This window comes from Pyrus communis, chromosome 15, assembly GCF_041283825.1.
Source record: "Pyrus communis isolate YQ-2024b chromosome 15, ASM4128382v1, whole genome shotgun sequence".
In the NCBI taxonomy this organism is placed as follows: Eukaryota; Viridiplantae; Streptophyta; class Magnoliopsida; order Rosales; family Rosaceae; genus Pyrus; species Pyrus communis.
Genome location: NC_142579.1, coordinates 23,422,458 through 23,441,266, shown reverse-complemented (window position 1 = coordinate 23,441,266; position 18,809 = coordinate 23,422,458). Strand labels below are relative to the sequence as shown.

Sequence of the window (18,809 nt, the reverse complement as noted above, 5' to 3'; positions counted from 1 at the left end):
TTAGTTAATTAATCTTGTGTTATGGTATTTTCTTTGCATCATTTTATCTGTTCGGTTATGAACTTATGATGATTGCAGAGAGATTACTATTAGGTTTTTTTTTTATTTTTTTTTATTAAGAATGTTACAATTTTTGAGTTGGATGCCCAATTTACATAATGGTTTAATTTTGTTGTTTTTAAACGTAAATAATCATTTAGTTTAGCAGCACTCGGTTTTGAGCTAGAATGATAATCGTTAAATGAGTTTAACCGCACTTTGACTATCTCAACCACCCTATACCGACTCCATTAAAATTTCAACAACCACCACCGATTGCAGCTTGCTACAATCATTGTCTGTTCCAGAAAAAAAAAATGCAGGAAAAATCCCACTCGTGCGTGGCATTACTGTTTAAAGTATAGTATAATCAAAACACAAAGTTTTACCCTTTAATCGCAATTTGTTTGTTTAATTTTTTTTAATAAATTATAAGCAGAGATGTTATAATCTTAGTGTCGTTGCGTGATTAGGGGAAATGATTTGCAGTTTCACTTTTGGGAAACAATTTCTACTTTTGAAAGTTTGACCTAGCACTAGCTACGGCTCCGGCTTCTCTCTCCTCCCACTTCTCATACATTCTCATCCCTTCATATTTTGTAAGGTCATGATTAAATCAAGTCAACATTTTATATTAATTTTTTTATAAGAATGATAAGACAAAAAATAATAGTAATATAAAATATTGACGTAACTTAACAGTGATCGTACAAATAAAAAAGGATGGGAGTGTATAGGAAGTGGGAGCGCCAGATCCACTAGCTACCTGCCCAAAGTAAAGTAATTTGGAAAATTGGCAAGTTTAGTTATGTGTGCCTTCCGTTCTAATTCTTGTTGCCACCACTTAAAGAATTTCCAGCACTACTCTACTTCCCTTCACTAAAATATTCTTATTGTGTTCCGGTTTATGCTATCCAATATCCATCAAGGTTTTTTACTCTTAGATTTTTAATCAAAGATTCAATGATTATAATCTAACGGCCAAAAATTTCAGCGTCTAAAATAATCGAAAAATATACTGAAATCGAGCCTCAGGGAGGTGGAGAATCAGTGTTGGGTTTGTAATCAGAGTAGAGCTGCTTGTTTGCCCTAGAAACCATATGGGCTTTCATAATGGCCCATCCTGGAACTTCAATTTGGGCTTGAGCATAGAGCGAGATACATTCTGGCCTTGTTATCAAACTTGTTTGCCACTTCATTCTGTTGATTGTTGAGTTTTTAAAAGCCGAAAAAGCAGAAGTACCTTTAACAAATGGCTTATTCAAAATTATGTAGCACTCAATGTCCTGTAACAAATGGCTCATTTGATTGTAGAATTTTGAGTTCATCGTTGTAACAAGAGTTGTTTGGCAATTGATGGATTGTCCTGGTTGTTAAGGTCTTCCACTTAAACTCCTGAACATGGTTTGGTTCGATACAAGATAGGGGTGGAACCGAAATCAAAAATGAATTTCGGTACCAATTCTAGTATTGTATGGGCGCTTTTCGATTTTGGGCTACATTGACAGAAACGCACAAATTTGATTCCCAGAAATTTGGATTGGCTTCAACCCACCACATTTAACTCACAATCCAGGTTCAATTACTAGAAATTTCAAGTGAAAAAAAAAAAAAAAAAAAAAAGAAAGGAAACTTGATATAAGCTTAATTTTTTTGAACCACTATTAGGTGTAGTCCAATTTCTTAAAATAAGTCCAATCCCTTAAATTTAGGATTATTTTATTATTATTATTTATTATTTATTGATAAGATTTATTATAAAAATTGATTTCATTATAATGATCTCTTTAATTATTTATTTCTCTTGTGCTCCAAACCCCATTTATGAATTTGTTTTTTATAATGATATAGTTAATTGTATTTATCTATCTATATGAAATATTTATATTTATAATTAACTTGTATCACTGATTAATGTATCTTGTTTGTAGGTGTATTATATTTTTGTATCTTTTAGTTAAATTTTATATCTCACTTATAGGTAGAATATACGTTTAATTGTTTATCAACCTATGTCATAGGTTTTTGTTCATAGTCTACCTATAAAACAAATTAATTGTATTACATTTTTTTTTTCTTTTTATAATATAACTTTATCAAAAAAGTTAATGAATTTATTTTTTTTATCTAAAAAGAAAAAATTGAATAATTGCTACAAAAATATGTAATTAGATAACATAAACAACCTATACTTTTGGACCTAGATCTAAAATGCACCCCACCCCCAAAAAAAAAAAGAATATCCCAAATAAATGCTTCCCAACCCTAATTTTTTCGCCAAAACAGAAAGTTAGCACAAGAAAGCCCACCCTCCCCCCAAACACAAAAAAAATAGCAATCCATTAGGCTTACCATTTGTAATTTTTCAAGTCGTGAGAAGCTTACGAGTGGACGCCCAGGGCAAGGAGCTCGAGCCTTTAAATTTTCGAAGTTCAAACTTCAAACTGCAACCGATGGACTAAGGTGGGAGGAGGCGAGGAAATAAGGTGTTGGGTTTTTACCCTGTGTCTCGGGTTCAAAACTCTCCTGTCTTTAAATTATTGTAATAGTTTTGAACTTTCTTCCTTTCCCTAATAATAGTAATTAAAAAAAAACAAATCTCTCTCAAAGAAAGAATAGATAAGGAGTGAGATATGGTGTGGTAAACTCCATGGTAAGCCTATGGAGTCTCCCAAGAACCAATTGAAGGCAGCCAAGTGGAAAAGAAACTTTAATTCGCTTCGGAGATATGTATGACAAATACCGACCTGACTATTAACAGACCGATTCGGTTTTGTACTGAGATCGGAAAAAAATGGATTCGAACAGAACTGATAGATTTTTTTTTATGGTTTCTACCCACCCCTAGTTCAAGCCTTCTCCTTTGCGTGTTTTAGCAAAAAGTAATGAACTATTATTGACGCTTCAGAAGAACTATCATACATTTCTCATTTATAAATACACAAACGAAAAAATATACACAGACATGTGCATAATGAATCAATAACATTTGGTGTAGACTTGTAGTAGTTAAATCTTTTTTGAAGTGTGAACACCACCACCTCTTCAAACTTTTGTAAACAAAGGCATGCTTGAATTTTTTTTCTTCCCCATGTAAAATACATGTACACGAGGTTGACTGAGGGGAAAGTCAAATCATGAACCGTGGAAGTGCAATTCCTTGTACGCTACACTAGCTTTCCTTTTCTTTAGTCACATAAATTGGGAGTCATCCTCTCTCCCACTTGGAAAACAACTTCAACTTATAAATACTAGCCTTCATGCACGTAATTATGCGCGTGTAAAAGTATTTTTTGAATCACGGTGTGCTACGCATGATTTACACGTTTTAAATGTATTTATATGCGTAAATTGACAAAAGAAAAGTCAAATATTTGAAGTAAATGAATAATCTTAGATCATGCTAGAAGAAACCCCTCATAAACCAATTAAAGCAGTTGAATCCACATAATAAAATCGGTCTCTATTGCCTCACAATGGGCTAGCAATAATATGATTCAATCAGTTGTTTATTAAATATTATTTTCTCTTTTCTTAATAAAATCGGTCTCCATTGAACTTATATTAAGAAAAGAAAAAATAATATTTAATAAACAACTGATTGAATCACATTATTGCTAGCCCATTGTGAGGCAATAGAGACCGATTTTATTATGTCGGTCTGGTATAAGACATTCTCCTACCACTTGAGGCTTGCGCATTTGGTTGTTCAAGTTGTCATCGTGAATATCATTTTCAAAGGTAGGAGATTTAAGATGAAAAAGACAATTAGGACAAAAGATCTCTAAAGGGGAAAAGCCCACTGCCATCGTCAGTTGATAGAATTCAAAAAAATCTAGTAGGCGAGTGTGACTGTGTGAGCCCGCTTGTTTACTTATCGTTTTAGGCCCCATAATATATAATTCCAATCTGCCCCCAGTTGTAACGAGAAGCCAAACAAAGTGCTAATCTTCAACTGAGTGTCAAATCAAATACGGCTGGCTACTCACTACCGGCCACCGCTTTGAATAACCTTTCAAGCTCTTGTGAACCGGAAATTTTATTGGCGTGATCGTGACTCCGCCGTTTGTTGTTGTAAAAAATCATCACATGCATGACCCTTCGTCATATCCAAACTTCATATCTCGAACCAAGTCCGACTACTTGAAACCATGTTTAGTTCATTCATATTATAGTAAATTGATCAATTATTATAAACGATGGTATAATAGTCACACTAGAACATATTGACTTATAAAGAATGGATTTTGTAAAAAATATTTATCATTCTTATTCGTTTTATATCACGCGTTTACTAACAGCTTATAACGTATTAAAATTTTAAAGAAACGAGTACAACACTATTATTATCCATAACTTAACTACCTACTATCTTAATAGGAGTAGGATTTTATCCTAGAATATCGATGTAATTCAAAATAGACCATGTAATTTTAGATTGTAAATTATTTTGTCCAACTCTTGATCCATTCCCCTTGGGTACGACATACTTGAAAAATTAAATATAGTGAAACTAAGGGAGAGATTATTTATCTCATACTTGTCATTTCTTTGCATGTCGCTATATGGCTTCACCATTTCCGAATAAAAAAACATATCATAAGAATTTTATATAGGTTTTTCATTGTACCCGAAACTCAAGCAGTAACACCACGTGTCATAATACAAGTCTAAAGACATTGGAATCTAAAGTGAGACATATCATTTATGTTGTATATTTATTCTATGACACGTTATGTACTACATTGTGTTCTAGTATACATAAAAATTTCTCTGGCTCAAGGAACATTGGTGGGACCCAATTGGCTTTACATGGACATGGACTCTCACTCGATCCTTGACCACACTTGATGCACAGTTCACAAAGCTCGTTCCGTTCTGCGGTGGCTATTAAAACTATAAACTATATGAAGCATAATACAAAATAAACATGAATCATGAATTATGGACCGTCGGCTCAAGTTCTCGTGAATTGACCATTCGGGGATCCGGGGGCCGCACCGTCGCCTTCAAGCATCAAAAGCTTTGGTTCCGAGTATCCAAATCTCACGTGGGCTACTACTATATGATCATGAACCGACAAATCCCATAATTTCTACAAATAATGTCAATTTCCCAAGCAAAATATTTGGGGTGAAATTTTATTAATTTCCGACGGCGATTCAAACATTTCCTGTCCAATTTGGTTGCATGTGTTATGGTTGGTCCTACTTGCACCAACCGAATGGTACATTTTAAAAATAAAAAATATAATATGTCACACAATAACATCACATGCATATCTTCATGTGAACACATGCTTAATTAATAGGTTAGAAGCTTGACAATGTGGAATTATGGGGATTGTATAGGATCATTGTAAAAATGGTAATAAAGTTCACATGAATATGTAGTAAAAAGTGCAACTAGGTAGTGTTTGAAACTTATCAATTGATTGTCTATGTTGGGGAATTGTTATGGAAAGTAGAAGATTAATACATAAATAATTTTTAATTACTTGAAATAATCACTCGTTTGGAATTGGAAATTCTTATGTGTGAATGTAAAAGATTATTCAAAACACGCATTGATTGAACAGAATGACACTTGAATTAAATTTTTACAATTTCACATCAAACATGAGTAACAAGTCACCCTTAGCATGGTATATGATTTACTTATGTTAAAATAAGAATAAATCTAAAATATAAAAAAATGTTGCTAATGTAATCATAAGTATAATTGTGAAATTTTTACTAACACATCGGTATATGAAATACAGCAGCGCAACAGACACAGACAGCTAAACTTACAGGGCTGAATTTTGATAGTATAAATCTAATTGTTGAAGGTCAGTCTCAGTCTCGTACATTGGTGTATAGTAAAAAAAAAAAAACCACATGATTGATGTGAATTGGGTTTTTATTTTGGATCATGGGATGTCTTGTTTTCAGTGACGGCCTCTTAAAGTGGAAAGTGTTGTTGCGTAGCAAGTAGAAAGTAGAATACAAGGAACGCAAGTGATTGGTGGGCAGTGGGATGAAATATACAAGCAACAGGATTCTGGCAGCATGTTTCACTTAAATTTATTTTTTTTTTTAAATTATAAAAAAAAAACTCTTTTAAAGTAAAATTCTTTATAAATTTTTCGTCATTTTATAATTTAATGTTAATTTTTATATTAATATTATAAAATATTATATTAAAATATAAGATGGTAAAAAATTTATGAAATGAAATATTCGAACACTGAGATCTTAGATGTATGGGTGTGAATACTTGTTTGCAAGTGAGCCACAACTAACATGCATGTATCTTGCTGACTTGAGAAGTATACATTCCGAGTGAACTGTGACTTTTTGGGTGTGGCCCCCGACACGTAGACGTTGTGTGTTGAGATGAAGTGAATCGAAATCCAAGAGATGCTGTTGCATATGCCGATTAAGGTTGCAGTCGCAGACTTACTTTCCCCAAGTGGCCTACCCTTCAATCTTCAACACTTCCAACTATATTGTTTGGAGCACGTGAATCGGCTTTGGTATTCCTTAACAATTCAACATGTCTAGTTGTATGGAGTAGTATCAAAGAGTTCTGAATTTGTAATCCAATTGAAAAACATTGAGTTTTTACAATTTTTTTTTTTTTTTTTATTTTAGGTTATCAATGGAAATGCCTACTTGAACTTGAAGTATTAATTAATAAATAAATAAGTTGAAATAGTCTGTTGTCAGTTAAAAGCAACAAAATTTGATTTTTATACTTAACCATGATTCGGATTACATCTCATTATGTTTATAACCTTGAAATTACAATAATTACTTAAGGATGAGCCCATACAATTGTATTTCATGCTCTGCAATTGGTCATTAACATGTGTGTACATGAAAAAGAGATGACGTTACATTATAAAATCAATTGATAATATAGACAGTGGTGGAGCCAGATCAAAGCTAGGAGGGGCCTCTAAGCAATGTGAAAGAAATTGGACAAAATAACTAATGGAGAAAAAGGTTCATTTTTTATATTGGAATGAAATATAAGAGATTAATGAAGTCACGAAAAAAAAATTGAGATAGTTATATCATAAGCATCGAACTTCTTTTTAAGTTCCTACATTGAAGTTGAACAAAATTTAATATCGTGGCTCAATACTGCAACTATGAAAATTGTCTTTCAGAATAAATTATTCCTCCATTCCATATATGCGTAGTTTCATTGTAAAACAACACTCTATCATACAAAATAGTGAACTAACTAAGGAAGACTAGTTAATCTAAGGATTTGGTTTCATAACAATACTACTATAAAACACACAATAAAGTTAGCTGGAAGCAAAAGCACGTAAGTAGAAGAAAGCATAGTATCCAACCAAAAACACACAAATAGAAGCTACAATGAAAAACTTTAGGGGTAGGCTCGGACCTCTCCTGATCCTCAAGTGGCTCTGCCACTAATTATGATACTCTCAATAAATGACAAATTCATCCTTGCTTAATACTATAACTTGTAGATTGTTAATTAACATCATGGAACCATATTCTATTACGTATCGTATAACAATGAGTAATGCTAAGGAAACTAAATTGGTTGACAAAAGTTTAGAAACTAAAGGATATAGAAGTTGATAACTGGTTTATTACTTAAGTGTTGATAAACGTATTCATTCTTATTGGTGACACATCATTTAGTTTGCAAATTATATTTACAAATTTAGTTTCCCTAGCATTACCTTATAATAATTAGTAACTCACAAGTTTCGCCATCAAAATAAAAAAAATTGGAAAGAAAAAAGAAAAACCCTAAAGTAAAATGATGATATTTTTATACGGTTGGTTCCAAACTTCCAAGGCTAAAAGTGCAATAATACCCAACAGAAGGATACTGATAATATTTTTTATGTGAGAAACGTGCCCACTTGCGGATGTTAAAGTCTGCAAACTTGAAAACGAGAGCTTGTATTGCATGCATTGGCTGTGGCACCTCTCTCTCGATCTCTCTGTTGCGACCAAAGTTACATGTGAGCATTACTGCTTTCGGTTTTTGGCTGCCCACTGGATTGTGGTTGTTGCTTTTGCCTCTTGGCAGACTGGCAAGGATTCAGCAGTTATGGCTTTGTCCATTTATTGAAGGGCACTTGCAACCTGCCATATGTAGCCGTCTATCTTTGTTCCTTGTTTCAGGGAAACAATGTCTTCTTAGATTTTTACTTTTCTTTTTTGTTTTTCTGGACTTGGAAGTTTGGGCATAGCTACTTTTATATATTTAAAATGAGACCATACGGAAAAGGTTTTGGGTGTATTTGGTATACCAATATGTCGCATGAGATGCTAATACAGCGTTTCGAACTAAATTAACTTATAATGTCATCATCTCGGCTTAAGGTTTAACAGTTAACAATATTATGTGTTATAATTTGAGTTAATTAGGTAGGATAGTGTCATCACACACCTATTTTTACTTCTCACACGCTCTTCTTAATTTTCGATCGTCAAATCTAATAAATTAATTGAAGAATATCAATGACAGAAAATTAAGAAGAGTGGAGGAGGTAAAAACAAGCGTGTAAATTGTACTATCCATCTAGTAGACCACACTATAGTATGTCGTGTGATGAACACAACATATGTAATATTTTTTTTCGTTTAGCCTATTCATGTATTAAATTAAAAAAGAGACTCGTATAAATAATGTCACATAAACAAGTTTCGTCTTAAAAGATGTGATTTGTAAATATGATAATTATATTTGTCCTAGTCCAAAATACGGTAGAAATGATGTAACCTTTTCCTCTTTCCTTGTACAACATAAATCATTTTTCTTGGAATCAATAAAGAAGAATTTAGGGACAAGTAGCTCAAATTAACCTATCATCTCACATTACTCAAAAGATATGGAGGATTTTGTGATTCTATTGCAGTTGTCGTGGTAGTGAGATTTAGTATTTAGTTTTACGCAAAGCTTTATAATTATCACACCTTCAGTTTGTTTAATGTTCTTCCAAATCAAAGCACATTTGAAACATGCTTTTTGTAACTAACCTACCTACTTAATTAAGTGTGACATATGAATTAATTCCTTTGAACCAAAGTTTATGGAGAAGGGTCGATCCAGCAGTGGTGTCTGGTGAGAAAGATAGATGCAAACAAATTGTGTCGGTCCTTAATTTTTCACATCCAATAGAGAGCATACGAGATTTGGGATTTTGGAATAATAATAGTGGCCCATATTCCGTGAGCTGTTCACACATGCTCTTGCAAAGTATGTTCCTTGCTTATATTCTAGTTAATAAAAGTTAAGACATGGCTTTCAAAATTGCGGGTTGTTTGCTATGTGCACACGAGACACGCCTTCATCGAGTTTTATCTTTCTTTTCTTTTTCTTTCGCTTTTTTCTTCGAGTGAAACCATAGTTGTATTTGTGTTTTGATTTTATTATTATTAAGGAGAGGAAGGGATTGGAAACTATTACAATAATTCAAATGATGGGGAGTTTCGAATTCGAGACACATGAGTAGAAACCAAACATCCTATCCATTAAGATATTAGATTGCATGCAATGATAGTTGTTTTATTAGAGTATTAAAAAAAGTACAAAAAGTAAAAAGGACATTCTGGATGAAGTCCGAACAGTCCTCAAACTAAAGAAGGTAAGAATTAAGTAAAAAATGTCGTTGTATCAGCAGATTTGTGGAGTAACAAGCACAATTTTCTTTATCTTACTGAGAGAGAGAGAGGGAGAGAAAAGCCATGTTGCCATTGCACATCCAAATAAGAATAGTAAATCAAATAAAACAGGTGATAAATTAGTTAAATACGTTTCTTTTTCTTCAAGTAACAAGAAGCTAGGTTCCCCTACCTTTTCCAACAACGAGAGAGAGAAGGAAAGGGAGAGAGATGGGAAAGCAATTTCTTTTCAAATATAAAACAGCTCATGAACTATTTCTTAATAACTGAATTATGCCGGCCTAACAAAAAAAATCTCATGATCACCGATTGTTTAACAAAACAAATCTATATTAAAACAGGATTATGCATGTGGACGATGGATGTTTAACACCAGTCAATTATTTTAATTTGATCTTAATTAAGGGTAATCAAGGTTTTAAAGCTTGTACATGTAATAGTTTGAGATTCGGTAATAATGTTGTGTATGCGTAATCGAGTTTAACACTAATCAATCAGTCTAATTAAGATTTAGTGATCTTTTTATTCTGTCATTTCCTTCACCTGTCCCCTCTCTGGCCACTACTCTCCAATCATGTACAATTCTACAGAATTTATTAGCATCCCCTTCTTTGAAGTTAATGACTTTTTAATGCATATAATTAAAAGATAACAACACTTAAAAAATTACTCCCGACTTCTCGGAAAATGGCTGGTGTCACCCATTCAGCAATCAACCAGCCCAAGTAACAAATCGCAATTGCATTGGCAGTAAATTACTTTGCACTAGCAATAACTTTTCGCCCAAGTATTAGGAGGGTAATGACTTTGCAAGTAATAGTAGGATAATAATTTTCGCACTCTCGTTCCTCTCTTGCACTCCTTTTTATTTGTTTTTAACATTTAGATCAAACAATCAAGAAACGTCAAAAAACTGAATATAACATAAAACCAACAGACAAAAAAAAAATTGTAAAAGTTAGTTTCCCGTAACAATTAAGTTATTTAGGCATCGAAATATAAATCTAGCCGCGTGTGGCGTGTGTGCGAGTAAAAATCTTTCCATAAAAACACGTTTGAATACGAGTGCACCATCGGAAACCAGTCGTTGGGCCAAAAAAATTCCTTGCCTATCACGTGCTTTAAAGATATCAATGCCAAGCCACACTCCCAAATATTTTATAAAAATTTAAATAAAAATAATAAATAAATAACCTAAAAGGGTTCCAATTATAAATACCACAGATGCAGGTGCTGCTTAATTCAGAGTTGTTCTGTTCGCTCTCCTCTCTCTTCTTTCTTCTTTCGAAAGCAAACCCAAAACTCTCAAGTGGAAAAACCTTTCTCTGATTAAACCCTATATCCATGGAGTGGATTCGCGGTAAAGAAATCGGCCGGGGAAGCTTCGCCACCATCTACACAGCAAAACCCACCAGCCCATCTTCTTATCTTCCGCTGCTGGTGGCCGTGAAGGCGTCTGAATCCGGCTACTCTGATTCGCTCAAGAACGAGAAGCAAGTCCTCGACCAAATCGGCTCCTGCCCACAAATCATCCGCTGCTTCGGCGCCGATCACTCCGTCGAGAACGGCGAGAAATTCTACAACTTGGTTCTGGAGTACGCCAGCGGCGGCACTCTGGCGGACGAGCTCAAAAGAAACGGCGGACGCTTGCCGGAATTTGATGTTCAACGCCACACAAAGTCAGTGCTCAGAGGCCTTGAATTCATCCACGCAAAAGGGTTCGTCCACTGCGACTTGAAGCTTCAGAATGTCCTGGTTTTCGGCGACGGCGCGGCGAAAATTGCCGACTTCGGGCTGGCGAAGAAAGCAGGGGAATCGGATAACAAGGTCGAAGTAAGGGGGACGCCACTGTACATGGCGCCGGAATCTGTTAACGACAATGAATACGAGTCCTGCTCCGACGTCTGGGCTCTCGGGTGTTTGGTGGCGGAGATGGCGAGCGGGAAACCGGTGTGGGATCACAACCCCGGCGTGAACATGTTCAAGCTTCTGATGAGGATTGGGGGCGACGAGTTGCCGCAAATCCCAGAGGCGTTGAGTGAAGACGGCAAAGATTTTGTTTCCAAGTGTTTTGTGAAGGATCCAAGACAGAGATGGACGGCTGAGATGCTTCTTGAGCACGCGTTTGTTTCCGGCGGTGATCACACTGTTCTATCGGAGGAGAAGGCGCAGCTGTCGGCGTCTCCGAGAGGCCCATTCGATTTTCCGGATTGGGTTTCGGTGGCGAGTTCAGAAATTTCTCCACAATTTGTGGATTGGTCTGGGAAAAATTTGGACTCCGAGTTCGATTGGTCGTCGAGAAAGAGTTTCGTTCCGGCGGCTGATCGGTTGCGGCAATTGGCGACGGAGGAGAAAGCCAATTGGTCGTTCTCTGAAGATTGGGTAACAATTATGTGATTCAAGAATCGGGTAATTTTCTGCGGCAGAGTAGGCGACGGAGGTAAAAAAACAGAGGAGGAGGAGTTGAAGATTGTGAGATACCACAGTATTCGTTGATTCTTTTTAGTGACTGTAAATTTAGAGTAGGACAGAAGCAGATAATTTTAACAGTCTGGTCCTGATTGGCGCCACGAGTGGGTGGATAAAACTGTACAGAAATTTTTTGATTGACTTGAATAGTTGAGATTATATTTTCCTAGAAAAATTGCAGATTTTCCAGGAAACTTGTTCCTCTTCCCTTCTTCTTCTTGACTTTGAAAATTCAAGAACGAGTAACTGAGTTTCATAAACGCTTGCGTGTGCAATTCCAATTTCGTTAACTAACACGTAGAATTTGACCCATTTGGGTCAATTGCCAAAGGAGAACACGTCTTTCTTCTCGGCAGTTTGGGTTTAAAATGTGTCTTTTCTTGACTAGATTGATGTTTCATCTCAACTTCACATGATATGTGTTTTGTGTGAATATTATTACCTCGTTCTACCCATGCCCTTCGAATAAAAATTTACAGCCCAACGTGTTAATTTCAATTATAATACTCGTTTAAATAAAATTTACAACGAATATGATGGTTGGTAAGACTTGAAAATCATTTTCTCCTTACCGCGTAAGTTCAGACTTAAAAACTTATTGAGAAGACTATTGTTTGCAATTATCGATCCAACTTGAACATATACAATACAAATTGACGGCTACATGTTGTGCTTTTGTTGTGCGAATAAGAAATTGTTTGAAGCATATGCCGCCAAATTGATGATTTATTTGGATGTTGAAAGTAAATTTTGATAATTAGCATTGGAGGCAAAAACCAAATAATAATTTTAAGAGCATAAGCAATGTAAGGAAAACACGACTTCCATATGATTAGTTGGTGGTATTAGAGAAACGCTATACATGCGATTCTTATGTGATACATATATTAGTGCCCACAAAGTTGTTTGTTTTGTGGTGGCTAATTGAGAATACAATTGAATAGGGGTCAAGTGGTTATTGAGTAGCCAAATGATCGTAAGAGGTGGCTGCTCAAGGAACATATGCCCATTTTTTTAATTATACCACCTACTACTTCCGAGTGGGAATAAAGGGCACATAAAACTTGTTGGAGGATAAAAGGGTCATGCTATAGTAAATAATACATTGTTAGGATAAACTCAAATTTTAGATTTGTCAACCTCTATAAGTTTTTTATTTTTTAATCAAATACTTTAGAACTGTTTTGACTTTGAAGAATTATTATTGGGCGGTGTTATCCACATTTTTTTTACACATTCTTCTTAATTTTCGATTGTTGGGTCAAATGAATTAACGATGATCAAAGATCATGAATTAACAAGGAATGTATGGAAGGTAAAAAAATGTGTATTAATAGCATCATCCTCGTTATTTTGGTGGAGGGTGCAGGAGAAACGAAAGAGAAGGTAGGAAATAAAAACTTGTAAAGGAACACCTACTAATATTGTTTCTTTGTAAGAAAATAATTTACACAAAGAAAGCCCTAGGGCTACTACCACCACTATTATCCCACAACCAAGCTGACGGAGTATCATAGGAAGAAAGAACATCCAAATATGAGACTCTTAGGATCTCAGATCTCTGACCAAACTTAGCAAGGGCATCTTCGACAAAATTCGCTTCGCGGATGACATACTCAGCCCTCTTCTTTATAATAACAAAGTAAAAATTAAAATTAAGATGAAATGATTATCGATGGTTAATTAGTTTTTCATTGGTGTCTATCTTTTCTTTCCTTTTTATTGGCGGCTGAGGTCGTCGGTTGTCAATATGCCATATGTGCTCAAGGTGAGCAGCTTCTCCCTTTGGGGCTTTTGTATTGTAGAACCAAATTTTTTATTTTTGTATATTGTGAAAGTTGAATGCAACACTCTGTTTCGTTTCCATTTAATATATTAATACATAACTCTGTTTTGTCTTCCTTGGTATGAATTACTCCTCCCTCTCTCTCTTAATTTATTTTTTTCGTTTAATTTATTTTTGGAATTTGTTGCTTTTTTGTGTTGGATTCTCTTCAATTTTAATTTCCCGTTTAGAACAGTGATGGATTCCTTTTTTTTTCATTGTTGGGGTTTTCAGTTGCCATGTTTTAATTTTATTTTATTTATGTGTGATTTAATTCCTATAAATATAGAATTGTTCCCTGTATTTCGTGGGTAATTAATTTTTTCCCCCCTTCTTCTACGTTTAATTTGCTTAGGAAAATTTGTTTTTATAACCGAGAGTGTATGTCTTTTAATGTGATTAAATTCTGTTAACAATGATTTTGATCTCTAGATTTTTCGTAGTGGAATTCTTATGGTGATAATTTCTGCCATTGTCTTTGTTTTTGTACTTCTCCCAATTGTAGTGAATTCAATGAATTCTGAAATTTTTGGTGATGTGAATTCAATGAATTGGCTAAACAGACTGATAATTAACAATAGTAATAGTTGATTTCGCTTTGGAAAACTGTTGCTAGCCAAAGAGAGGTCACAATGTCCCATTTTGTATGAACAATATGTCAATGGTGATAGATTGTATGGTGATTGAGGTTTGTGCAGGCAATTACTATAAATACAAATGCATGGTGCTCACAAATTATTGAAATTTCAAGGAAAAATAGAAGACCAGATCCCAATTCACTTCAATCCTCAAACACCTTGATCTGTTCCAGCTTTTAATTTTCCTTGGTATGCATTATTCCTCCCTCTCTTTTTATTTTTATTTTCGTTTAATTATTTATGGGATGTTGGAAGCTGAATTTCCGTAATTATAGTGATGTTGGAACCTTAATTTGGGATGCATGTAAGCTGAAAGTCTTACATATTTGGATGATTTTCTCCTTTTTCGTTTCTTTGATATGCATGATCGGGCGAAAGTTGGAAAGACCTACTGACATAGATAATGTCACCACCGTCTTCAAGCACTCTGGTTAGAATGGTTAGTCATCTCCCCAATTGATTCTTATTTATCCTCACCAACCTTTTGTCAAATTTTATTTTGCATTTTTTTTGTGACTTACTGCAAGAGTTAGAATGAGCTTTTTATTTAACATGAGTACAAGAAACTCATCCAGAGAATAAATCCACCAAGGTATATGCAAAAATCATACATTGGGTTCATATAGAAGTATGAATTTTCTTTTAGGATATACAAGTTTGATGCAATAATTTATATCATGGTTTGTAAGATATCGTATGGATTTTACCTACCTGATGGTCAACGGCTGATGTCACTTTGGAGAAGCTGAGATCAGCATACGACATGTCACATCCATATGTTTTTTCACAAGCAGATGTTGAAACTGTACACATCACATTAGGCAAGTTTCAATCTTTTTTGCTTCCATTTCAGTGCTTTTCTAATTAATATTTCATGCTCAAGTTTGATTGAACTTTATTTGGGTATTTGATTATAGGATTCCCAAGTTGGATTGCCACTTGGGTAATCAGGAAAAAAATGGATTTGGTCTCTGGTTACAAGGTGACTTTACCTCTCTTTCTCCAAAACTCAATTTTGAAGTTATCGTGCATATTCTTACGATGCAATTTATTGCAAAATAATGTAAATTTTTCCTTTTTTAGAAACAGCTCGAGCTAGGAGTAAGTCTGGTGAATACCTAGGAGCAAGACTCACGATAAATTTTTTCTTCTCAGGTTACTATTCCATATTTTTGTTACAAGTGTAATAATCTTGAGAAGAATGTTTAATTTAGTTTATCTTTCATGTAATTACAAATTTGATATATCTTTTTTCCTGCTTTTTTAATCTCATTTTTTTTCTTTTGTCTCACAAGATTATTCACGGTCGTCAATAATCCAAATGAACAACTAAGAGCAAGTCTCACAATAAACTTTTTCGTACGATTACTTCTTTTTGTTACAAGTCTAATAATGTTGAGAACAATGTTTAATTTAATTTAAATCTTCTTATTTTGATAATTCGCTTTTCCACTACTTTCTCAAACTTGGAGTTGGTTTGATAGCATTTGGGTTTTAAACATTTATATGAAAGTAGCTCATTCCAAGTCATTGATCTATTAATTCTTATTCTGTTAAGAGTTTAGTACTAAAAATTAAGAGTTACAAGTGTCTTATTCGATTGATCAAGTCATTGATATAGTAACTTTTATTCTCTTGAGGGTTGGCATTAAGTCTTCTCATCTTTGGTGCAGTTACCCACTTGCAAGAATAAACATTTTTCATGACTCCCCCTACTTCTACGAACAAATTGAAACCCACGACATTAATAAATCATTGCTGCGATGTCCCCCATTTATCACAAAATTGGAAAAGATAACTTCATACCATCTCACAGAATCACAGGGTCGAAATAAATGTTTTGATTCCCTTTCTCTCCCTTATTGCTCATTCTTTGTCTAGTTTTCCTCAATTTAATTCATCATATGTGTACGTAGACCCTTGGTCTATTGAAAATTTGGGTTATTCATGAATTGAAGATTATTATGTGAGAATTTTGGCTATTGCTTAATTATTAAACTTAGTTTAAGAGAGAATTAAAGAAAGATTTGTTTTGTCGGATGAAATCGATCAAATGTCTTAGGCTGTGCAGTTCAATTCTCTCTGTATGCACTGTAGACATTATTCAAGAAATTAATAAAGATTTTGACGAACTCCTTGCACAAAAATAATCTTTGCATTTGCTGGAGAAAAAAAAACAATAGATAAAATATCGAGTCTGTGAAGTTAATATTGCTTTTGGTTTTTTTTCCTTTTTCTCAAACATTTTAAATTCAAATTTCATATATCTTTACAAAAAAAAAAAAGTATATACAAAGCTAAAGAAAATATTGGCAGGACTTCAAATAGCTTCATAAGCATTATTCAACAATTTCACTTCAATTTCTCTTGCAAATCTGCAATCATTTTAAGTTAATTGTTATTTTTTTTATCTTAGAATTCTTTTACTCTGTTCTATAAGTTTATAATTATATGAATTTCAATAATGAATATATGAGCTTCACCAGAAAACTCTTGTACAAATCTCTAAAACTCTTTGTCCAGCCCTGAACCTTTGCCTTCCGCAGGAAGGTTCATCTCTCTCTCTCTCTCTCTCTCTCTCTCTCTCTCACCTTTTTAAATGCATACATGTTTTCTAAACTAAAATACACTTCACAGACATGTGATTATTGGATTGGATTTTTCTTATTAACCTTTGTATGATAGTGGCTTTAATTTTTCAGACTTATACAACCTCATTACTCGCAAATTTTGTTCAGTCAACCTTTAATGCCATATTGTCAGAATAAGTTAAAGGTAAGGTTCACCAAATCATACTATTTTCGTTGCTATTTATTTCTTTGGTAAACATGATGAAGCGAAGTCTCTTCATTTTCATTTTTGCATTTAAATTTGCAAGTCAGTTTATGGTAAATAATACTTAATTTCGTTGTCTTCAATTCTACTGAATTTCAGTTTTATCATCTATCTGTAAAACCCATTTAGACACAATTTTTTTGTGGTAAAAATTAAACTGAAGCATTATGTATAGCCAAGATTGAAGGAGAAATTCAAGTTAACTTAAATGGACACCCAATACTAGAGGTGATGTTGGCAAGGTTGTAACCATGTTAGTAGTCAATTTTATGAATAGAGTGAAATACAAGACTAACCCAATAGGTATCACAAAATGATGTGGAATTACTTTTTTCTCTCTCAGTATTCAAGATATTCCTCACTTGGCCAAAAATGATAGATTATCCCCCATGATCTACTTACCATGTTTGAATATTTAGTTCATTCAATTTCAAGTGTGTTTCTTTTTTGTATGAGAATATCTTAGTAACTTATCGGTTTTTCTCTCCTCTAGATGGTACAATAGTTCTATCCGATGATGATCGCTATTTGTCAAAGGATGATGTGGAATTTCAACATTGAAAACCGCTTGCTTTCAACTTTTTGAACAAATTACCTTTGTAAGGTATCAAAACAATAATTTTTCTATAGCAAATAAAATTATTTTCTTTGTTATGGTAATTTTGTTAGATCGGTCAATGTTACACTGATGCTAACCCAAGTTTATACATTGCTAGAAAGTCAATTTGTAATCCCGTAGCAACGCGCATGCATTACTATCTAGTTACATATACTAAAATCCAGTTTTGGGTTACTATTGATCTATAGTGTGCGGACAGATTTGCCCTCAGTTTCTCTTTGATTGCCATTCTGTTTCCTCTTTTTTTTGCAGTGGAAAGTCGTTTTTGCCCCTGTTGGTTACACGTCTTTCATCGCTGCCTTCACTTCTTCTCCACCTTTTCTTTCGTGTTTCTTTCTCTCTCTCTCTCTCAGTATTTTGCTTCGTTTTGAACCTCTTCATGTCAATTGGTCCTTTACTTTGATTGCACACTGCATCATGTTAAAGCTCCCACCAACTGGAGAAAGATACCATCCTACATCTTATTTGTGTGCTAGTTGTGGTGTTCTCTTGGGGTTTCTATACACGTTGGTCGTCTGGAAGGGAAAGAAAAATCTGGGCAACTGGGGTCTCTCTCTCATTCCACTCTGTCCAATTCCACTTTCTCTATAAAAAAAAAATAAAATAAAAAATCCCAAAATTGGCTCTCCAGGACTGGAACTAGAAGTATGAGGTACCCTTTTCTTTTTTCCGTATTTTTTTGTTTAATTTCTTTATTTCATGCATGGTGGATTTATCTTTGG

General features: G+C 34.1%; 1 protein-coding gene and 1 long non-coding RNA gene across 2 annotated transcripts; both read left to right on the top strand.

Annotated features, from left to right (window-relative positions):
• The first annotated feature begins 10,935 nt into the window (after positions 1-10,935).
• On the top strand, positions 10,936-12,345 carry LOC137733223 (mitogen-activated protein kinase kinase kinase 20). The gene has a single exon (XM_068472378.2). The coding sequence runs from the start codon at positions 11,046-11,048 to the stop codon at positions 12,096-12,098; it is 1,053 nt and encodes a 350-aa protein (XP_068328479.2). The 5' UTR covers positions 10,936-11,045; the 3' UTR covers positions 12,099-12,345.
• A 3,202-nt stretch (positions 12,346-15,547) lies between these two features.
• Positions 15,548-18,808, top strand: LOC148690732 (uncharacterized). The gene is made up of 3 exons (XR_015956767.1): positions 15,548-15,615; positions 15,717-15,788; positions 16,307-18,808. It is a non-coding gene; the product is annotated as an uncharacterized LOC148690732 (long non-coding RNA).
• The last annotated feature ends 1 nt before the right edge of the window (position 18,809 follows it).